Source organism: Neofelis nebulosa, chromosome 16 (genome assembly GCF_028018385.1).
Source record: "Neofelis nebulosa isolate mNeoNeb1 chromosome 16, mNeoNeb1.pri, whole genome shotgun sequence".
NCBI lineage: Eukaryota > Metazoa > Chordata > Mammalia > Carnivora > Felidae > Neofelis > Neofelis nebulosa.
In genome coordinates, this window is record NC_080797.1 from 6,173,141 (window position 1) to 6,197,248 (window position 24,108).

At 46.3% G+C, this 24,108-nt stretch overlaps 1 protein-coding gene and 1 long non-coding RNA gene across 4 annotated transcripts in view; both read left to right on the forward strand.

The window, feature by feature from the left end:
* Positions 1-24,108, forward strand: part of MAP2K4 (mitogen-activated protein kinase kinase 4) — a 138,063-nt gene that overhangs the window by 54,255 nt on the left and 59,700 nt on the right. For all 3 annotated transcript variants that reach the window (XM_058704823.1, XM_058704824.1, XM_058704825.1), the window contains one exon: positions 14,747-14,921. In XM_058704823.1, coding sequence (XP_058560806.1) covers positions 14,747-14,921 — 175 coding nt within the window. The remainder of the gene's footprint in view (positions 1-14,746; positions 14,922-24,108) is intronic.
* On the forward strand, positions 3,140-6,845 carry LOC131498006 (uncharacterized). Its single transcript, XR_009255247.1, has 2 exons — positions 3,140-4,123; positions 4,364-6,845. It is a non-coding gene; the product is annotated as an uncharacterized LOC131498006 (long non-coding RNA).

Consider the following 24,108-nt stretch of genomic DNA (forward strand, 5'->3'; position numbering starts at 1 on the left):
ACAGCTGACACACCATCAGCTCGTAGGGAATATGCTGCCTGTAGCCACAGGATGCAACCGTGGGTGCTTGTCTTATACTCTGTAATCTCACTCTTTTCCTTAGTGGTGGGGAATTGCTTTCTCCTCCCTAAGTCTGTGCTGCTCAAGGCACTGCAGATCTGTGTCATTAGTATCTTCTCCTCACTGCATATGAATATCAGAATTTGAAAATTTGTATTTGGGGTGTTTGAGCAATTCTTTTGGACATCTTTCCTTCCTTCCTTCCTTCCTTCCTTCCTTCCTTCCTTCCTTCCTTCCTTCCTTCCTTCCTTCCTTTCCAATTCTTCCCTTTGCCTCATCTTAGGTCTTAGCAAACATACTCATTTTGTTAGTAGTGGCAGGAAGCAGACAGTTTCCATGGCAACTGACAGACCGGGTTTACTGTGGAAATTTCCGGAATTAACAGAGCTGCATTGCAGAAGGATGCATAAAGCAGTACTCATCTAGAGTACGGACACAGAACGGTTGCAGTGGTGTGCAGGGTATGTGTTCTATTTATTTTCCTGTCTTAGGAGGAATGCTAATTATATATATGTATATGTGCCAAGGAGAGCATTAAAGCAGCTTGAGGCATTTTAGAGTATGTCGGCTTGATAAAATCAAGGCTGCTTACAGGGCAAAAGGAGGAATAAGTAATTTGGAGAGAAAGACATGTTTGATAACGTTGGGAGGAAATCAAGAGTAAGATAAATGAAGGGGAAGGATGTGATCATGAAAGAAGAGGAGAAAACATGCTTCAAGCCTTCAGACATGCCTAATTAGATAATAGAAGGTTCTGGGCACCAGGAGATGTTTATTTATCAAAGGAAAATCTGTAGGCACTGGCAGGGTTGGGGGATCAAGTTCTTATGCCCAGGAGGAAGAGATGTGTTCAGGTAATTAGCTGTCATTTTCTGAAGGATACGTAGATAGGAAGGGTACGTAGATAGGAAGGATACGTAGATAGGAAGGATACGTAGATAGGAAGGATGCCCAAGGCATGGAGGTCTGCTGCCTCTTTAGTGTACTTATTTACGTGTGTGGCAAGAGAATCAGGGATGGGTTACAGACCCCTACTTCCACTGCCTGTTGATTTGCGCGCGCGCGCGCGCGCGCGCGCGTGTGTGTGTGTGTGTGTGTGTGTGTGTAGGGGGGAGGAGGGGCCGTGAGGGTTAAGAAAGAGCCTGAAATGTATCTTGAGCTTAAATTTTGAAAATAAAACTATAAGATTTGGGTGCGTTACTGGAGTTTCTTATCTTCCAGAGAATAATTATAAAGTTGAAAGAGGAAGGATATGAAAAATGAATAGATGTGATAGAGATCGTCTGAATGATAGGTCTCATTTAGACCCCATAGTACTCAAACTACAGCTCAGGAGCCAAATGCGGCCCTGCTGCTAGTTTTTATAAATAAAGTTTTATTGGAACATAGCCACACCCATTTGGTCGCATAGTTGCTACAGAGAGGGGCTGGCAATGCCTAAAATGTTCATCTGTTTCTTTACAGAAGAAGTTTGTTGACTCGTGGTTTAGATGGTGTATTGGATTCCTACGGCTGCTGTAACAAATTACCACAGACTTGGTAGACTAAAACGACAGAAATTTATTCTCTCGCAGTTTCGGAGGCCAGAAATCCGAAATCAGGGTGTTGGCAAGGTGATGCTTCTTCTACAGGCTTTGGAGGGGATCCTTCCTTCCCTCTTCCAGCCCTGGTACCTCCTGGCATTCCTGGGGTGGAGGTGGCAGGACCCCAGTCGCCTCTGTCCTTGCTTGGATTTCCTCCCTGTGTCTCCCTGCGTCTCTGTCTTCCTGTCTGTCTCTTATAAGGACACTTGCCATTATATTTAGGGCCCACCCAAGTCCAGGATGACCTTTCCTCAAGATCTTTATCTTAATTGTATCTGTAAAGATAAGGCCACCTTCTGAGGTGGATAAATCTGTTGTTGGGGGACCCCAGTTGAGCCCAGTGCATGTGGTATTGGAGAAATGGGTTTTGGCTTCTCAGACCACGTTTTGTGATAAGAGTAGCTAGCTCCTTAGGGCGCCTGGCTGGCTCATTCGGAAGAACACGCGACTCGTAGTAATCTTGGGGTCGTGAGTTCGAGCCCCACATTGGGTGTAGAGATTACCTAAGTAAAAAAATGACTAACTAGCTCCTGGCAAGTGTCCTCTGGAAACCCGTGGAGCATATGCTCTGTGATAGACGTGACCTGCTGGAGAGGACGTTACGTTCACTTTTCAAGAATGGAGTGGTGGAGCCGTAGTTGAAATCGGAGCAGACAGCCTCTGTGATGCAAATGGAAGTTGCCGGGCAGAGATAGTCCTAGAATATCTGGGAGAAAAAGTACCCACACGTTTGCGGGAGGCTGACGAAGGGCAAGGCCTAGTGCCTCCTATCAGTCTCCCCTTGGCTCCCGCCCCCGAGAAACAACACAGTGGATTTGGCATTTTGGTCCCAAGAGAATCAGAGCTTTGGGGAATTAGAGTCCTGTCCAGATCACGGCAGTGGGGAGTACGTGTGTGTGCTTGAAGGTAAGTAGACTTGATTAGCGAGCGGAGGAGCCGAGGCGTGGAGTGGATACGCCGGTGGACAGAGCTGTGAACTGGAGACCGGACTCCGGGTGGGCGGTGTGTGTCGTTGTGGGAGAACGGGAGCTGTTGGCCTGGGCAGCAGAGGTCTGCGGTGTCCCCCTCCTATCAGTAAGCCACGGTGTCCTTGCTCCGTGGGATGTTTTCTGAGGCAGATTGGGGAGTACTTGGGAACGTTTAAGAAGTGATACACGCCCATGGTGAAGAATCAGGTTGTACACAGGAGATTCCAGCCCGGTTGCCCGAGCTGTGGACAGAAGCCTCCTTGTTCTGTGACTTGAGGGACCCTGGGCCTGTTGCCTGTATCCTCCCCTGTGCCCCTTCAAAGGAGACCTCTGAGTTTGACTCGATAGAGGGAATTATCAGAAGAATTAAGCACAAACCGTTAGGTGTGGACCCACAATAGGGCTCACTAAGAAGAAGTACCAAACTAGCCTAATCTACTGCTGGGACTGCAGATCAGGAATTTGCCATGGACTGGGTATTTCTTTTCTTTTTTCTTTTTCCTTCTTTTAATTAAATTTTTTTTTTAATGTTTATTTTTGAGAGAGACAGAGTGTGAGTGGGGGAGGCACAGAGAGAGAGAGGGAGACAGAATCTGAAGCAGACTCTAGGCTCTGAGCTGTCAGCACAGAGCCCGACGCGGGGCTCGAACTCACGGACCGTGAGATCATGACCTGAGCCGAAGTCGGACGCTAAACCGACTCAGCCACCCAGGCCTCCCAATTTTTTTTCTTAATGTTTCGTTTTGGGGAGGAAGGGGCAGAGAGAGGGAGACCTAGAATCCAAAGCAAGCTCCTGTCAGCACACAGCCGGATGTGGGGCTCAAACTCCTAAACTGCGAGATCATGACCTGAGCCGAGGTCAGACGCTTAACCGACTGAGCCACCCAGGGGCCCCGGACTGGGTGTTTCCTGATTTTTAGCATATGTGGGTGCTGAGGAGGAGCACTGGAGCCAATCCAGGACCTCCAGGCAGGGTTTTCTGAAGGACAAGCCTGGACGATTCTGTTAGTCTGTTAGTCTGTGACTGTGTGCATCTGAAACCCAAACGGAGATGTCCGGAAGCTGGGGGCATGAAGAATGTTTTCTTCTTTTCTCCTTTCACAGGCTATTTTGTGCATTAACTAGCACACATGTTGAGTTGTGTGCTTTGGCTTCTCTTCACAGAAAGATCCAGATTCGACTGTAATTAGATATTTACCTTTTTATTTTTCTGTAGGCACCTAGAGTATACATAAGGAACTAGAGTGAGTTAAGGTCTACAGCCTAGACTGGTATTAAATTAAGCTGGTTTGATCACAATTCACACAAGCTAAAATGTAAGCACTGTAAGAGGTTCAAAAATACCCTCTGTTTCAAGTAGGTATATTATATAAAATAGCCTGTGTTCCTAAGTGTGTCTGTTGATAAATCTTTAGATTGTGTCTGTAGATAAATCTATAAAATCTTTTTTTTTTTTTTTTTTTCTCATTGACTAGTTTGGGTAAATGCCCGCCCTGCCCCAGAATAATAAAGGTGAGCTTGAGAGGGGCGCCTGGGTGGCGCAGTCGGTTAAGCGTCCGACTTCAGCCAGGTCACGATCTCGCGGTCCGTGAGTTCGAGCCCCGCGTCGGGCTCTGGGCCGACGGCTCGGAGCCTGGAGCCTGTTTCCGATTCTGTGTCTCCCTCTCTCTCTGCCCCTTCCCCGTTCATGCTCTGTCTCTCTCTGTCCCAAAAATAAATAAATAAAAAAAAAAACGTTGAAAAAAAAAAAAGGTGAGCTTGAGAATGTTCCATAGTTTACAAGACAGTTCACATAGCTAGCTACAGGTTATGAACGAAAAGGAATTAAGATTCTTGCTCCTTCGTTACTTGCTTCAGGAACTAATGTTCTGACTTTGTAAAAACAATTTCAGATTTGTAGGGCAAAATGATATAGGAGAAGCAGCATCCTGCTAAACTATTAAGAAACAAGGATGGATATATGAAACACAGAAAATTAAGACAATCCCACGTGGAGTCTCTATAGGAATCAAGAAGAGATTTACCGAGGATTTCTCTTAGGGCATTCCTGCAGACCGCAGGAGAAAATGTGGCCTCTTCTGAACCATTGGTTTAAGAGACAGAGTGCCTCCCCCACCCCAAGGCCTCCCCCCTGACTAGCAAGTACCAGAAAATAACTGGGGAGGGAGGCCAGATGGATGTAGGTACATTTCATCTGGGCAGCGTGGACGCAGAGAAGGGTCGTGGTAGCAAAATAGACTGAGGATTATATTCTTAGATTTGCTGCTGTCCGTTGAAGAGTATGGAATTCGAGGACAAGGGCATCAAGAGAGAATTTGCCTCTGGAGCAGTGCGTGCTCTGATTGGGAATACCCTGAGCCCTGGGGCCTTGAACTACAGACAGGGTTTGAACGTATGGACACGGGATGGACAAATCCCTTTCCCACAAGGAGAGTGAGGCTCAAAGACAGTCTCTTTCTCTCTTTCCCATCAATCTTACTTAGGTATAGTTGACATATAATGAACTGTACGTAGTGAAAGCGTACAGTTTGGGAAGTTTTGACGTGCGTATACCCTGCGAAAGCACCACTCCAGGCAGGTCAGTGAACATATCTACCACCCCCAAAGTTTCCTCCTGACCTGTTCTAGCTTTTCTGTCTAGACGTTTGGTTTCGTTGCTTTTTGTATATCCCACATCTGTCCAATGTATTCGTCTGCCCTTCAGTTTCTCAAACACACACCATAGAGTCGTAAACACGGTTTCATTGTCTTTGCTAATTCTGGCATCTTCGCCATTTCTGACTCAGAATTGGTTGATCTTTCTCTTCATTTTGGGCCATCTTATTTTGCTTCTCTGCATCCTTGCTGAATTTTAGATTGCAGGCCGGACTTTGGGTGCCAGGTGTTTTTGCGTTCCTACGAATCTTTGGTTAAGTTACTTGGAAACAGCTGGATCCTGTTGACTCTTGCTTTTCAGCTTTGGTGGGTGTTCCGAGTACCGCTCCAGCCTGGGCGTTGTTCCCTCTAATCCTTTTGGGGGGTTCTTTCCCCAGGCGAGTGTAGGGTCTTTGTAAGAGCGTGCTGACCAAGGAGGGCTCCGTGCCTATCTGTGGGGTTCTCTTTCTGTGCAGCGTTCTCTTATCCCGGAACTCTGCTTCTTAGACTCTGGCTACCTTGGTCTCCTCAGACACCCAGATCTGTCTGCTCAACACCAGGATACTGCCAGGAGGTGCCTCGATCCCCCTGGTCCCCCGTCCCCTCGCAGTCTGTGGACCCCTCCAGACCGGAAGCTGGGGACAGCCGTAGGCTCACCATGTGTATTTCTTGCCTCTCGGTGTTCGCTGCCCTTGGATGCGTGACGTCCAGTGTCTTCAAGACCATCTCAGATTTTGTCTGTTTTTTTACTTGTTTCAAGTGTGAGAGTAAGTCTGTGTCCCTGATGCTCCACAGTGGCCCAAGCGTGAGTGCCACACGTATCCTCCCTGTGAGATGGGAGCAGGCATTCTGGAACTAGGAAGCAATGTCTTCTTGACTTTGAGAAAGCATCTCTGAATGCAGCACTTTACGGCATTCTTAATACAGTAGAAGACATCATGATGTTTATAAAAAAGGATCAACAAGTTTTTTGGTTTTTTTTAGTTTATTTTTGAGAGAGAGAAAAAGTGAGAGTGGGGAGAGACAGAAAACGAGAGAATCCCAAGCAGGCGCCACACTGTCAGCACAGAGCCCGACGCGGGGCTCAAACCCACGAACTGTGAGATCATGACCTGAGCCGAGGTTGGACGCTTAACCATCTGAGCCACCCCGGCGCCCCCAGCAAATCTCGAGGGGAGAGCAAATTTGGATAAATAGGGAACAGGATTATTGATTAGGTGATAGGTGAGAAAATGAGGCATTGGCAGGAAGCTGGAAAGGCAATGGTGGAAGGAAGTCCATTTCGCACGCGGAGGTGAACTTGAATGATACTGCGTGGCAGAGTGAAATGGCACGATCGACTTGAGAGCATGCACGTTTCCGAACGTTTTACAGGTATAAATTCATAAATAGAATGGGAAGGTAAACACGCTCTGGAGAAATATTTACAGCACAGGACCAAGAGTCAGTCGATAAGTTAATAACATATACTAATAACTCTTAGCAGAAGCAGCAGCAGGAAAACAAAGCCTTGGCAGGAGGGCTCAGGGGTGTTCTCCCAGGGACTTAACCAAGGAAGAGACACTTGCTCGCCAAGTGGCAAAAAAAAAAAAAAGTCCAACTCTAAGAGTAAGAAACCAAACTGCAGCTTAAAAGAGTGATCTCACCCCTGATCACCTTTTAGGTGGGCGTGAGGGAAAAGGGCGCTGTGGACGGGGCTCTGTGGGCACTCGCTTAACAGTTTAGCCTATACCCTTTATATTTGTCCGAGTACTTATCCTGCTGCTGAATTAGCACAGAAGGGTGCCCTCTGGATTTAGCAGAGGGTAGGGGTGGAAGATGAACTAGAGACATCCCAGGTAGCCGTGGCCGTGCTGGCTATATTTCTCCAAAGAACAAGTCCACCCACCTATGTGCAAAGCCGGGCAGCTTCATTGGACACTTTAGATAGAAATAAAGCTTTTCCCAGGGTCTAGTCTCAGGAATGCTCTGGAACATCATGTCACGGTTTTTTATTTTTTGGGGGGGAGGGGAATCTGTAGGATTTTAGAAACTTGTACACATCAGTCCGAATCAGTGAAAGGACGGTAGTGAAAATGCAATAGTGATGATTCAGTGTTCAGTAAGTAGTGAAAAGACAAAGTGGTCATTTCTGTCCAGAGGGTCGGTGATCAAAGAGGGCACACTAAAGGACTTCATTGCAAACATGTGGGCTCAGAAATGACAGCTTTCAGATTTTCATGTAACAAGATGTCCCCTTATTTCAAAAAATAATTTTCTTATATCGCATTTGTGTCTTAATAAGGTCTGTATTGCGTGGATTCATTCTACCCATCATTTTGCATGTTTTGTAAAAGAAAACACACATATTCTACTTATTTGTGATGCCCACAGTATCTGTGTCGGTTTCTCTCTCTCTCTCTCTCTCTCTCTCTCTCTCTCTCTCTCTCTCTCTCTCTCTCTGTGTGTGTGTGTGTGTGTGTGTGTGTGTGTATGTATATGTCTGTCTGTGCATGTTTGCCCTAGAGGTTGGAACTGCTAGTCGCTGGGAACAGGGATGATTAGGGCTGGCTGTAAGAAATGAGGGATGCCAGAGTTAAGGACTTTATTCAGGGAAGTGTTCTTGGCCTGTTTGTAACTGGTATGTGGATTTGAAACCATTTTAGCATCATTGACCCTCAGCCACTAAGTGCTCATAGCACTTCCCAGTCATTGTCATGACCAGACTTCCACCTGTTCCCTCCCTCTTCACCACTGCCAGATGCTAGGGACCTCCTCCCGTGACAATCACTGGGAAATAAGATATCCTTGGGGGCTGCATTAACCGGAAATGAGTTTGCATATCAACAGCATCAGCGGTGAGGACAGATAGCGGCTTCAGTAAGACAGTTTATTTCTCTTTCTGGAGATGTTGTCTGGAGATAGGTAGGCGTAGGGTTGGTGAAATGGCTTCATGGTCATCAGAGTCTAGAGAGCCGTAATTTTCTTCTCCCTCATTCTCAGTACATGGTTTCCATTCTCAAGGGCCTTGAGGGTGATTGGAACTCCAGTCCTCACTAGTATTCCAGGCAACAAGAACCAGAAGGGGGAGAAAGAGAAGAAAAAACCCATGACCTTCCTTCTGGCTGAGTCACCTCCTTTTATCTATTTATTTTTGGGACAGAGAGAGAGAGAGAGAGAGCACAGCAGGGGAGGGGCAGAGAGAGAGAGAGAGAGAGAGAGAGAGAGAGAGAGAGAGACACAGAATCTGAAACATGCTCCAGGCTCTGAGCTGTCAGCACGGAGCCTGACGCGGGGCTCGAACTCATGAACCGCGAGATCATGACCTGAGGCGACTGAGCCCCCAGGCGCCCGAGCTCAGCTCCTTTTAAATACTGCATTCATCCTACTGCCTCTAACCACAAGGAAGTTTGCCTTCTCCATCCGCTCGGGCCATCATAACAAAATACTACAGCTTGGGTGGCTCCAACAACAGAAGTCTATTGTGGCATTTCTGGAGGCCAGGAAGATCAAGGTGCCGACCAGGTAGGTTTTGTCCTGAGGATTCTTCCCTTGGCTCGTTGGTGGCGCCATCTTGCTCTGTGACCTCTGCTTTGTGCAAGCGTGAGGGTGGGGGAGAGCCTGTCTCCGCTGGGGTCCTTCTAAGAAGGACACTAGTCCTATCCGATCAGGGCTCCACCCTTATGACCTCGTTTAAACATAATTATCTCCTTGTAGGCCCTGTCTCCAATATGGTCACGCTGGGGGTTAGGGCTTTGACATGAATTTTGGCGGGAAAGGGGGGAGGGGGGGTGCAGGTGATTCCATAGCAGTTGGGAAGTGTAGCGTTTTAGCTGCGTGTAGTGTTTCCCCGAATAAAGAAGACCTTATTGAGAAGAGGAGGACAGGTGTTGGCTGGCAGCTGGCGGTAATTGCCACGGCGGGGGCTGCTGGCTCAGTTCCCCGGATGGATCATCAGGTGCTTGAAGGCGGAATCCTATGGAGGATTCACTGAAAGCAGCTAAGGATACTCTGTGTAAAATCATCCACAGAGAAGTGGGAAAATGAGAGAGATTTGGAAGTCATTGCTGATAAAACACAGTCCCTTAGTCTCAAGAAAGTGGTATTCCAGGAAAAGTCAGGAAACCTTCCTTCCCCTTAGGAGTGTAGCTTAGGAGTCAGGAAACCTTTTCTCTCCATGAGTGTGTTTTCTGCTATTCATATATATACATATTTATTATTATTATTTTCTTCTCTAGGCCTGCTATTTAGTTAGGACAGAAATTATATCTTTAAAACATTTTTTTTTAAAACGTTTAAAATTTTAAAATTTTTATTTTTGAGAGAGAGAGTGAGCTCAAGCTGGGGAGGAGGGCAGAGGGAGAGAGAGAGAGAGAGAGAGACACTCAGAGAGACTCTCCAGCAGGCTCCATGTTCATTGTGGAGCCTGGTGCGGGGTTTGTTGCCTCGACCCTGGGATCCTGACCTGAGCTGAAATCGAGAGTCAGATGCTCAACCAACTGAGCCACCCCGGCGCCCCCAGAAATTGTATCTTAGGACGGAAATTGCGGTCGGCAGACTGCACGTAATCTCCTTGTTGCCCTTGAGACTCTGGGTGAGCTTTTTCTAGAAGTGGAATAAACTGGGACTTTGAAGCTACAGCTATGACTCAGGTCACCAAAAGTATTTGTCCTTTGTCTTTCTGAGCACTTGTACAAGGGGGCCAAAGGGAATTGACTTTAGTTTATAGGGTTAGCTGCAAAGCGGTGAAATTCTTGGCATCTGGAGGCTCTAAGGTCACATTGAAATTGTTATATTTTCTTTGAACCCTAGGAATTGCACGATCGCATTTCGTTTTATTACTAATACTTTGTGAAAATGTTTGAAAATCTTGGTTTTTGGTTCTCTAGAAGTCTAGTTAAAAAATGGAAAAGGCTTCATTCCCTTTGTATTGGGCACCAATTGGGAGAGATGGTAAGATTTCTCTTATCCTTGATAAATGCTTGTTTCTTTATTTTGAGAGAGAGAGGGAGAGAGACACTCTCCAGCAGGCCCCGTACTGTCAGCACGGAGCCCGGCATGGGGCTTGATCTCACGAACTATGAGATCATGACCTGAGCAGAAATCAAGAGCCAGGCGCTAAACTGACTGAGCCACCCAGGAGCCCCTACCCCTGTCTTATTCTTGACAAAATGGGAAATGTAGCTCTGCATTTGAGACCTGAATAGTTTGCTAACTCCTCCTCGTGGCCTCATGTAATTAGACTTCCCCATCCTGTGAGTGGCAGCCTCTCATAATGCATGACAGAGGGACACCCAGAACATCCGTACCCTCCGTGTAGGAAGGCTGGTTTCAAAAGAGAGGACTTGACCTGAGTGTGTTCCGTTTCTTTGTTCGTGTTCTCTGGTCAGCCCGTAAGGGCTCAGGTGAGACACCAGATCCCTCTCCGTGGAAAGATGAAACCTGGGGGGCAGGGGAATGAGGGTTCCCTGAAAGAGTAGAAGAGGGAAGGCCTAGAACCTCTGATTTTTTTCAGTCATTCATACGGCATCCCTTTACAAGGCCAAGGAGCATAGTCTTTGGAACATGACGATATAACCACAGGGGACACGGACCCAGTCCATTCACGTTAATTAGCGAATCTGGTGGTAAGATGCACTGTGTCCACGAACCGATTTTTTTCAAGTTTGATTCAAATTGGTTAATAAAATGGATCCATTTTTTTTTCTTTTTAGGTTTTAATCCTTCGTGTTGGTGTCTGTAGATATCACCAAGGTTTATTATTGCCACTCAACTCCTACTTCCCTTTATATAAGAGAAAATATTTTATGGTGTATCTAAACAGCTTCCCTGGTGTTGAGATCTATCCCCAAGTACATCCTGTTGGAAATACTGTATTCAAGAGGGGTACTCTTTAAATCTGATTTGTGATCTGTAGGCATTAAATATGTAAGTGTATAGCTCACTTTTTAACTGGAGTGTGTATCACTTGATTGTCTAATTACAGGTCTTCTTACAACAAAAACTATTAAAATTTGTTTCCATGTTGAAGACCTCTAGATCCAGAGGAGAACGTTACCGATTTTCTTAGGGACTTTTCTGCGTAGGTGGTTAGATATGGGGCTGGGGTTGTGTTTCTGTATGAGATTTGGGTTAATTTGAGACTTGGAACCTCCATCGCTTGCTTGTTTCTTGAATACGGCCCAACAGAGGGAATGGGTAAGATGTCTGGGTTAAGAATTGCTCATGTGGACCACACTTACCATGCATTTTAGAAGGCTGAATATAAGAGTAAAGAAAAGGTCATAGGCTGAACTTAGTTACTGATGAGGCAGAGAAAGGCATTGGGGATCGCTTACAGATTTGTGGAGTTGAGCTGAACTAATTTTCAGGTAAGAAATTAATAATGAAATGACTGGGAATTTCTGATATGCCTAATAGAAGTAACACTTAAATCTTGATTGACACATTTGCCTCCATAGAAAACCACAACTAAGGTTTCGGGCACTCAGTACAGTTGCTTCACTGGTTGACTGCTATAGTGTGAGGGTAAAGGGTCAGGTCAGGCTTCCAGGTGTGGTCACTACAGCGCTGTATCTCTATCCAGTCCTTCTTTGGAAGCCACTAACTCTTAAAACAATAGCTGTGAAATTGATTCAGTTTCGCTGGAAAGGTTGCCAGCCTGGTAGGAGCAAAGACTCCATGAACACACCTTCATGATGGCATAACCGTAGCATGTTTTTTTTGTGGTTTCCACAACTTTTTTCCAGTCTAAATGAGAAAATGGACTGTGGGTGGTGACCACATTCTGCCCTCCATCTTCTGTCTTCGCAGCTTTATTGAGATAAAATTCACATCCCATAGAATTCACCCCTTATACTGTACAATTCAGTTGCCTATCCTGTATTCAGAGTTGTGTACTCAGTTTTTGAACATTTACATTAGTCCAAGAAGATAACCTGTACCCTGTAGGTGTCAATCTGTTCCCTTTAAAAAAAAAAAAAAAAGAGACCTTCTCCAGAAACTACACAGCAGGCTACAGTAAGCGAAATTATTAGAAGAGCTACTCCATAATTCTGAAATTTGATCTTTAAATAGGTAATATTATAACTTGCTATTCTGTGATTTAGGTAGTAATGAAACACTCCTTTCATTTCTCAGGAATGCTGTATGACACAATGTATTCATGAGAATGATGTCTTTTGCCACATTCTCTTGATTAGAAGCAGGTCATAGGTCCCGTCCACACTCAGAGAGAGGAGCCCACACAACGATGTGAACCCCAGGGACGTACAGATCGCGGAGATCACCTTTGAGCCTATCTACCATGTCCCATAAATTAGCGAATAATTTAAAACACGTTGCTTCCAATTTACATGTAATTTTAACTATTTTTCAGCTACTCTCAGCGGTTGCCCACTGCTGGACATTTCACCAGTGATTACACTGAGCCATAGAGGTGGTGTTTACTTGCCAGTGATCGGAGAACAATGATCTTTACAAATGAACCTTCTTTTTCTTTGTTTGTTTGTTTCTTTCTTTCCTTGTTTCTTTCTTCCTTCTTCTTTCTGTTTTAGTGCTTATTGCTTTATTTTGAGAGAGAGGGAGAGTGTGTGCACGCAGGGAAGGGTCAGAGAGAGAGGGAGAAAGAGAATCCCAAGCAGGCTCTGTACCATCAGCACAGAGCCCGATGTGGGGCTCAGTCTCGTGGACTGTGAGATCATGACCTGAGCCGAAATCAAGACTTGGATGCTTCACTGACTGAGCCACCCAGGCGCCCCAAAAACGAATCTTCTTTACGTTAGGATACTTCTGCATCATGAAAAAGATTACTAAGACAGTTCGTCACTAGGTTTGGTTGGTGAAAATATGTCCTAAACAAGACAAGAATTTGCGTGAATAAAAGCTGGTAGTATGACTTATTATGATCCTGGAATCTGGCATTGGGAATGTGGGTTCCCTAAGTGGTTACTTAGACAAAGTGTATTAGTCTTTGAACTACAGTCCTGAAGCATGGTAATTATGAATACTAGTATATGTGGTAATTCTGGGGAAGTGATTTTAAAATTCTGAATATTTTGAGAACCTTAAAAGTAGCTACAAAAATCAGTTCTAGTAACCTGATAAAACATTTCTGTATTTTGGAAGAAGTAAAAGAAATAAGCATGTCAACTTTTCTTGCTCGTATTACCTGATCAGATTTTAAAGAGATTCTGACCATTTCATATGAAATTGAAGAAAAATATCAATGATATTCAAGAATCTTTTTCTGGCATGTTGCCCTCCCTGGCTTGATAGAGTTCATTATTGTATTGATCTGTGGGGGCAGGGGAGAAAGAGACACAAATGAGGTGGTTTTCCCATTTTTCATTTTGGATTTGCTTTTTTTGTTGTTAATTTTTTTAATCTTTATTTATTTTTGAGAGAGTGAGAGAGAGAGACAGAGTGAGAGCAGGGGAGGAACAGAGAGGGAGGGAGACACAGAATCCAAAGGAGGCTCCAGGTTCCAAGCTGTCAGCACAGAGCCCAACGTGGGGCTCGAACCCACGAACCGTGAGATCATGACCTGAGCCGAAGTCGGACGCTTAACCGGACTGAGCCACCCAGGCGCCCCGGATTTGCTTTTTTACAAAGCATGGTTACAAGTTCATCCTTTGATCTCCAGGTTGGAATTTTGGAGATGGTTTTAGAATGTAATGAAAATCTGTAAGGAGTGGGTCCTTTTGTCCATGAATCATTTGTTTTCACCTCGTTGCTATATCTGTGAACAAAGACTGAGAGGTTCAAGTTTGAATAATACATGACAGTTTTTCTCTTAGTGCCTGCTGGCTATCTATGTAACTGATCCCCTACCCCAGCATGGCATAAACAGGGACAGGGCAGTATGGTAAGGTGTTAGTTCCCAAACTCTGCTGGAGTCACCTGGGATCTTTAAAAATACTGGATCTTTCGGACTCCTGCCCCCAGATACTCTGATTTAATTGCTATGAGATGGTAACCTGGGCATCCAGATTTTAAGAATCTCGCCAGGAAATTCTAATGTGCACCAAAGTTTGGGAGTGCCTGTGCCACAGGTTGAGGGCCTGGAGTATTAATGTCGGGTAAGGTTGGATAAGAACTTTCTGGAAATGAGGTCTGTCACTCCTGGGCGTCTGCATTTAAGAATGCAGTTTTGCAAAGGTTTGAGAAAGCTCTCACGAGTCTATAGAATTACTTTCTTCAGTCAATGGAACCTTGGTTTTCTGAATCCTCTTAAAGCTATGATCATTGACTCCCTAAATTTAGGCCTTCCTTAATGAAGTCAGTGTGTCAAAAAAAGAAGACAATGCAAAAAAAAACAAAAAACAAAAACAAACAAAAACAACCCACTAAAAACAACAACAACAACAACAAAACAAACAAAACAAAGCAAAAAAAAAACCCCTCCAAAACCCTGGAGGTCAGACCGTGTTTTTTTCCCACGCGTTCATCGGTGCTAGCTATCAGAAAAAAAGTCCAAACCTGTTTAAAATGTGGCACAATTGCTTCCCGGTATTTTAACAGAGAGAGGCTGAGAACACACAGCATCGAATCGTCGGGAAAACTGAAGATCTCTCCTGAGCAGCACTGGGATTTCACCGCGGAGGACTTGAAGGACCTTGGAGAAATCGGACGAGGAGCTTACGGTTCCGTCAACAAAATGGTCCACAAACCAAGTGGGCAGATAATGGCAGTTAAAGTAGGTGACGCCCGTCCTTCTTTTTCCGGTGCTTTCAGCCATTAGGTGCAACTTCCTGGTGCAGTCACTCCACTGTTGTTCTGTCCTCTCCCGGCTTGTGTGGCGAACGTGGGTGTTTGTAAAACCGTTTCTCCAAATCCTTCGAGGGTGTGAATCGTCCCGAGGCTGTCTGGCCGGTGGCATGTGTTTCCCGCCCCTCCGGAAGCGCCGAGGGTGTGAAGTGCGCATGTTCGCTGCGCTCTTGGCATGATGTGCTAACGTGTTTTCAACTCCAGGCCCTTCCGCTGCCAAGGTGAGTTCAGGCTGGGCGGCCGCACCCCTGGGAGCAGGGCAGTGCTGCACCGAGCCAGGCGGGGAGCTGGACGAAGAGGCAGCACACTGGGTTGGGCAAGGTGCGGGGCTAGGGCTAACAGCAGTCTCACTGAAGGTTTCCTGGAAACCACGCACATGCTGTTGCCACTAACCTCAACCTTACTCGGCCCTGACCGGCTCGGCTTCTGTTTGTTTTCTCATCTCCACCCAGTACTGCCCTGTTCCCCGGTTCGAAAGCTGGACTCGAAATGCGTACCTCGTGATAATGCCGTCACACTCCGTCCTTGCTGGGAGTGTCTGCCACCTAATACGTTCATGTGAAGAAGACGGCAGCGTGGCCCGGAGTGGAGATCGGCCCCACAGGCTGTCCTTGGCGGGCTGACGTCGGTGCCTGTTACGCATCGATGCCGTCCATCCGACTCCTGTGGGGCCCGCGTAGTTGTAACGTGGCCGTTTGTTTGTTTAGATGTCGAGCAGATGTTCGCTGTGTCTCAGATGTTACTGGAAAACGGACAGTGTTGGGGGTGGCGGTTTAAAAAGAAAAAGGCAAAAGGGGATCCGAGTTACAATTCTTACGGAAGCAGTCAATGCCTCAGTTTACACAATGGAGAATGGGTTTGCAGACAGTGTCGGCTAATCATCTTCCTGTTGAAACGCCTGTTTGGAGACTTTTTCAACGTGGCTTGATTGACTAGGCGCCTCAGTGTCGTAATTGACTTTTGGGAGGGGATTCGCATCACATTAATAGAAGATGCTCTCTGTGTTAAAGTTTACTGTGAGCAAAATGTTACTCTAACTGTTTTTGCCTCCTTCACTGTTGAGCTTTTCTCTTTGTGGGGTCATACAAACCGATGAGAAATTCATGATGGGGAAAACTTGAATGGTTCTTCACCTCGTTTTTGGTCATTGTTCTTTTGCATTGTGATGACGACTGTGGGCCTTTTTCTTAGGATGCTGCATACGTCTGCAAAATCTTGCACGTGAACTGTAGACCTCTAAAGACACATAGGCTATGCCCTCTGCTTTGGATTATCTCTTGAAATAAACTGGTAGTCTTCTTGGAACGTGAAATGATTCCTCTATGTTTATTTTGTGCCCCTGCAATGGAAGTGGGAAGTCATTTTATTGAGATTTTTCTGGATGAGTGTTGCACTGCTCTTCTGTATGCTGTCCGTGCATGACACTTGCTTTTACTTGGCTGGGTCTTAAGGGAGAGCTATCCTATGTAACTAAAGCTTCTAAACTTTCTTCCAGGTACTAGGGAAAGACCTTTTAAATAATTATGTCCTGCGATTTTCAGCCTGCACTCCATGCGTTTTACTATGTTGACCGTTATCATAATCTGTTTTAGTAATCTGTGTTCACTTCAGCCACAGTCAGTAGGTTTTCAAGGGAAATAAAGAAGGTACTTGCTTCATTGTGACTTGAAGGAAGCTTTTCTTAATTTGAGAACTTTTGAAACTGTGTAGTGCTCACTCAAGTTTTGAAGGCATTTAAGAGTGAAAATAGGAAGTTGTTGTCCGCTGTTTGTAATTTGACCTTATTTTGAGAGCCCCTGTTGGAGTGGCTTTGAAAATCCCAGCTCTTAAGAAATACTTGGAGGGGGTCATGGGACCTCCAGATGGGTAACTCTCACATCTATACCTATCAGTTGGTACTGTCTCCGTTTGTTTATCACCTTGAGTTCTTTTTAATTTTTTAATGTTTCTTTATTTTTGAGAGAGAGACAGACAGAATGTGAGTGGGGGAGAGGCAGAGAGAGAGGGAGACACGGACCGCGAGATCATGACCTGAGCTGAAGTCGGATGCTCAACCGACTGAGCCACTCAGGTGCCCCGTGTTTATCAATTTGAATTCTTTTTTTTTTCAATTTTTTAAATGTTTTTATTATTTTTGAGAGCGAGCGAGCGAGAGAGCGAGCAGGGGAGGGGCAGACAGAGAGGGAGACACAGAATCCAAAGCAGGCTCCAGGCTCCGAGCTGTCAGCACAGAGCCCCAACTCAGGGCTCGACCTCACAAACCGTGAGATCCTGACCTGAGCTGAAGTCTGACGCTGAACCGACTGGGCCACCCAGGCTCCCCATCACCTTGAATTCTTGAGCAAGTGGGTCCGTTTAGTGTGGGGAAGGTGGTGATGTGACGTTATCAACCGACCTATCAGTGGGGCGTACCATTGGATTCCATGACGTCATATGATACTGGAAGAGGGTTTTTCCATTCACATACATGACAGTTTGATACCAATTTGCAGACTGGTGTTTGCCTCCCACTGCAGTTTTTAAAAAAAAATGTTTTTTTTAACGTTTATTTATTTTTGAGACAGAGACAGAGCATGAACGGGGGAGGGGCAGAGAGAGAGGGAGACACAGAATCGGAAGCAGGCTCCAGGCTCTGAGCCATCACCCCAGACCCCGACGCGGGGCTCGAACTCACAGACTGCGAGATCGTGACCTGAGCTGAAGTTGGACGCCCAACCGACTGAGCCACCCAGGCGCCCCAGCCACTGCAGTTTTTAAATGTGCATCTTGTGGGTCTCTCTGAAAAAGCTTAGCCTTTCATCACACCTGAGTGAGTGTATTCCTTATCACGTAGGCACGTGGACAGATGGACAAGAGCAAACACCCAGGGGCAGTATGTGATCAAGACATTAGGTCTGACGTAGACAGCCTGATTACTAAGCGCTCTCTGTGTTTAGCCTTGAGATAGGACTACAGAAATTTAAAAGAGTGGGAGACAGTGGTTTGCACTCCTGTGAGTTTTCCCTGGTTGTTGGTAAAATGAGAAATGCACTATACTAGTGTTTTACTATGCACTGGGGAATATGGAGGGGTTAACCTAGTAGATACTAAGCTTATGTTGGAAATAAGTCATCCTTAAGACCTATTTGCAGTTCTGTACAAAAGTGGACTGTGGTATTAGCCTGGTTTTATTATCATTATTCCTCATTTTTAGTTTTGGTTTTTTAAATTATTTTAAGCCCAATGTGGGGCTTGAACTCACGACCCCAAGATCAAGGGTCACATGGTCTTCTAACTGAGCCAACCAGGGGCGCCCCTGAGTTTTAGTTTTGAGGGAGCCCTTCCCCAAGTTTATTTTGCCACCTCTAAGAAGTGTCTGAAAAGACCTGTTAGTTAGTAGAAACGGTCATCTCCAAGACGTAATCTAAAAATCAGCTAAGATATAATAAATCAAACTCAGCAAGGTAGCATACAGCATGTGTAAGAGTTGTACATACAACAATTTCTCTTTTTTTTTTTTGAGAGGGAAAGAGAGAGGGCACCTGTGCGTGTGTGTGGGGTGGGAGGCACAGAAGGAGTGGGAGAGAGCTTCCCAAGCAGCCTCCGTGCTGGGTGTGGGGCTCGATCTCATGACAGGGAGATCGTAACCTGAGTCGAAATCAAGACTTGGATGCTTATCCTACTGAGCCACCCAGGCACGCCAACAATTTCTTGACCTTTGGCCCGAGGACAGTTCCTGAAGCTGCCATTGAGGTTCGGCATTAGGACCTAAGATGTGGAAAATCTTGACCCTTCAGTTTTAATCGCACGCTCGTGGGGAAAAGGTCTTCCTCTTCTGTGACAGGGAGTGATACAGCTGGTTTGTCTTGTCGCCTGAATGACTGAGTCACGGGGCTGCCCAGGGCAAAGCCGTTGTCCTGGCCACCGGGTCTCCTAAAGCTCAGGAGGGACCACCTTCGGCTCTGGTAGGGTACTTCAGGCTTCAATCAGCATCTTCGGCAAATGACATTTATTTAATACCCCATTTCGCATGATGTTGGAATAACCATGAAAAAAATGAGACCCACACAGACCCTGTCCTCTAAGAGTAAAGCAGGTGTCTGGTTAGCTCCCTTCCGGGGCTAATTGTAATGGGGAAAGGCCCAACATTCAGATCAAATGTTTGAGGAAGGCATTGGCATCGGCATTAGGTTTCTGGGCTGGGGTTAGAGAAACTCACGTCTGGGAGAAACACCCAGCAGAGTCAGGTCCTCAGATGATCTGAATCAGCATGTCTGAGCAAATCTGGGGACACAGGAGTGAAGAGTTAGAAAGAGTTCAGGCCCGTGGGCTGGAATGCAGTGGTATGACAGCCTCAGGTTGTCAAGGGATCGAAGGGGATCGATGCCCCTGCAGACGGAGGGCAGTGGAGTTGTTTGTTAGAGGCTTGACCGTTGAGCGAGGCTGACCTCTCGTGGGAGGATGAAACCGATGGCAGGCAGGTAGGTGGGGATGGGAACGTGTCCGGTCAAGGTTGTCAGGGATGATACTACGAAGAGCATCCAGCCTTCAACCTGAGAACTCGTCTGTGCAACTCAGAAAGACGGACTGGCTGTCTCAGATTAGGTGCTTAGGCCACACTGAGTTAGCAACGTGACCTTGGACTGAAGGGTTTCAGGCGTTTCCCCTTTCTCGAGGATGGGCCTGGCTCTTCTTGTTCTTTCAACCCTCCCTCAGAGTTTTTCCTCTACTGTTCCAACTCTACTGGTGTATCCGTTTCAGTCGTCCCGGTCCATCCTAGGCTGGTAACCTGATCTCGATTCCTGCTTCTCCTTGGTATTTGGATCTCACCTTCAGTGTCCTTGATGTACAGTTGAGACCTAGGTTAACCCTCATGCCTGGTGGGAAGGACCAGAGGGCCCCCGCCCTCCCCAGCCTTGGGGCTGGGTGGTGCTTGCATCTGCTCCCTAGGTAGGCCTCCCCCACGCAGACAGTGCTGGAAGTATGGCAACGTGGGGCTCGGCCCCTGTGGACACCTTGCCACTTCTACCAGAAGTTCCCTTACTGAATAATTTTGGCAGGAACTGTGAGGCTCACTGGAGGAGATTCACCGTAGTCCTTAAACATTGGTCTCGCACACTGTTCCCAAAGTGCTGGAATGATAGTTGACGGGAGTGGCCTTACATTTGCAAAGCTCCTTTCCGACGGTGTAGAGCACTTGGTTAGGCAATTCTACCGCATGTTGGAAGGCCAGAGTGCTAGTGTTTGATTTTCCAGATCACATGTGGAATGCAGACGTCATGGCTGCCTGGTTTTGAATTGGGACTGGATTCCAGGGCCTTCCACTCTTCTTTGATTGGCTACATCCTGTGGCTTAATTAAGCAATCCGTGGCTGCTGGAGCCATGTTACGGTATGTTCCTAGCGTTGCTTGAATGTCACGGTGTTCCAGGTGAAAAGTGCTAACAGAGGTGGGCAGATCCAAAGGCTGTGGCAGGACTGCCCTCCGGTCAGCTTGGTTTTTGTTTTTGTTTTTTAATTTTTTAACGTTTATTTATTTTTGAGACAGAGAGAGACAGAGCATGAACAGGGGAGGGGCAGAGAGAGAGGGAGACAGAGAATCGGAAACAGGCTCCAGGCTCCGAGCTGTCAGCACAGAGCCCGACGCGGGGCTCGAACTCACGGACCATGAGACCGTGACCTGAGCCGAAGTCAGACGCTCAACCGACCGAGCCACCCAGGCGCCCCCCGGTCAGCTTGGTTTTGAACTCGCCTTGTGTAGCTTGGAACCCCTCACATAGACATGTTCCTTTTGTTCCTAGCGGTTTTCCTCCATGGGTTCTTTCTGTTGATAGCATCGTATGTAGACTCCAATCAATAATATAGACTAAATAGCACTGTTCTGGCTGATGTAAGGGATAGGGGATGGCAACCCCGTGCCTGCCAATATTGGAAGGATGCTCTGGGCTCGTGAGCTCTGAGGAAACCTTTGGAATCTGTAGCTCAGCCTGTGTCGCAGTTTGGAGAAGAACCTGTCTTCCACCCCTTAGTCTAAATGAGGACCATCTGACGCCCTATTTGATATGCCTCCTGCAAGCGTTCTGTCATTTTTGTTGCTTTTGTCTTACGGTCATGCCCCGGATGTTGGTGGTACGTCATTTCCACTTGCGTCGCACTTCGGTGTCATGGGTATGGAAGTAATGACCTGTCACTTGTCACCGATGATCTTTCGGCCCTTGTAAAATGTTAGCGCTACGGCTGTGCTCTTTATACGTGGATGATGTCATCAGTAAAGAGGAAGCCGGTGATCAAGACACGTCCAGCTTGTCCCATTAACCTTGCCCTCGGGGCAGCCCTGCCCATGACGTAATAAATACTCCATATATTTTTGGAACCGATCTCCCCAGTTCTCTGGTGACACATCAGAGAGGATATGTACAAGGAATTGCTTGGGCCTCAGTCTCTTCAGTGAGGAGAATAGGAGGTACTACTATTAACTAATTAATTTGATCAAGAGACAATTGAGAGTTCATTAAATTGCTTCTAAAGGCTTGGATGATTTGGCAATTAAGAATTAGTATTCTTTCTTCCTGCCCTGGTAGAAACACGTCTTCCTAATTTAAAACAATTGATTTAACAGGCACACTTATTATCTGTTACTCTTTGACGTGAAAACCAATTTTGCATCTGTGATCGGCATTCCAAATACTTGCCTTTTTTAACTTGTTTCGGCTAATGTTGCTGTCTGCCTTCATGCCGTTAGTGATGGCATTGTGAGAGTGACACAGTGGGCATTTTTGTATGTGATCGATTCAGAAGATTCCAGCAGCCAAGGATGAACCTGGGTAGCAGGGAGGAGCCTTGCTGCAGCTGTGGAACATGGAGTCTTTGTTTTGGACTTAAGAAAATGAAAGTGTGGCCCAAAGGGGATAATAAATAGCACGTTGACGTGCTGCCGTGGTTTCTGGGGTTTTCCACCCTTTGTATTGGAACTGAATTCTGGACATTTCTGTTGGGAAAGCAGCGTGTTTGTAAGGATCCACTGGGGCACTTGGGGGATCTGACTGCGATCCTATCTCCCATCCCCTGCGTCACTGATTTAGGTTGCTGACTGCAGTGGACCCCCCTTTCATATTTTACCCACAGACGCTAATCATAGGAGGGTTCTTTGCAAGGAACGCTTAACAAATGGAATGCATTTATGGCGTAGCAGTATTGGCATTTGTGATTCCAGGAACGGGACACATTTTCAAAATATCACAGCTATATCAATTAAGATAATCCTTGTTCTTTTCGTCCTTTGATTTTATTAAAAAACTTTTTTTATGTTTTATTTATTTTTGAGAGAGAGAGAGAAAGAGTGCAAGTGGGGGAGGGGCAGAGAGAGAGGGGGAGACACAGAATCCGAAGCAGGCTCCAGGCTCCGAGCTGTCAGCACAGAGCCTGATGCGGGGCTCGAACTCGTGGACTGTGAGATCGTGACCTAGCCAAAGTCGGATGCTTAACTGACTCAGCCACCCAGGTGCCCCACCTCCTTTGATTTCAAATGGAATAGTTCCTGTGGAGAGGAGTCTCACCTAAGATCCCACGTGATCTGTTTGCTCGTGCATCAGTTCTAAGATTTCTGTGTGGCTGATATTTATCAATGTCCACTTGGTACAGACGGTCAACACAAGGAGCTTTGGGTTTCGTTTTTGTCCTGGAAGTGGTTGGTCTAGCTATCATATCACTCTGGCAAGACATTTGGTAGTTGTTGTTGTTTTTGTTGTTGTTTGGCAGTTTCTTGAAATACAGAATGCTCATGCTTTTGGTAACATTGGTTGGTGATCAGTGATTATGTGTAGGAGTGAGCCACAGTCACAGTCATTGGAGTTTCAGCTTTTTGCCAGTGATCACAGACCCTGCACGGCTTTGCTGAAGAGTATATACCTTCTGGTGCTCTAGTTTGGATTGGTGACAAATTGAAAGTGACACTTTGTCAGATTGTCTTTAAAAAAAAATTTTTTTTTAATGTTTAATTTATTTTTGAGAGAGAGAGAGACAGACAGACAGAGCATGAGTGGGGGAGGGGCAGAGAGGGAGACACAGAATCCGAAGCAGGCTCCAGGCTCCCAGCTGTCAGCACAGAGCCTGACGCGGGTCTTAAACCCACGAACTGTGAGATCATGACCTCAGCCGAAGTCGGACGCCTGACCGACTGAGCCACCCAGGTGCCCATCATGTCAGATTGTCTTAATCAACACCCAGATCGTCTTTGAAGCTATCCACTCATTTCTCGTACAGTGATGGAGCCCATCTCCTTGCGGAGTCTCATTGTATCCGTGCCCTAATTTCCCATCGGGGAACTCACTTCTCTCACTTTTAAATACTCGTACTTTATTCCAACTTCTTCTAGGTAGTTGGAGATGAACATGTGCAGCAGGGGTATGAGTCACTGACCTTACCCTTAATGACCTTGTTATACTGCCCTCGGGACCCTCACCCGAGCCCTACAAAAACCTGACAAGATTTTGTTTGAGAATTTGGGAGGCCTTATCTGCTGGGGCCTAGCGGTCATGCCTTGCCACATTAATTACCCCATTTCTTCTGTGTCCCCTCATCTCATTCCCCCCATACATATTTTCTCTATTTCAAAACAAAAACAAGAAAAGAATATCGGTTAGAATTGGTAGATATTTGGCAAGTTTATTTGACTATGTTGCTATTTTTAAGTCTGTCTTTGTAAAAGTTCATTCCTGGACTCCTCAGTTCTCGACTCCTGGTTGCTTTGCAGATGACTTTTATCTTTTTTGTCTGGAATGATCCAATCCTAGGAACGAACATCTGTCCCACACATTGGGGAGCTGCTGTTTTTAATCAAGAGCACATATGACTTGTCATCAATCTCACTTTATTCTGCGTCTTTCGAGAATATGATGAGCTGTTTTCCCCTTCTCTGAGCAGGACTGGGATCCGGTAACCCAGAGGGCCTTCCCTCGCCATACACACAGACTGTCCAAGAGGTGGAGCTTGTCGTCTGTCTGTAGCCTTTTCTGCTAGCTTGAGTTGGCAGGAAGAACCCATGTCACCGGAACACAGGCAGATGCAGACTGGGCCATTTTGAGGCAAACCTCTGCGCAGTCCCCAGTGGTGTATGTCCAGCCTCTCTGGCAACTGAGA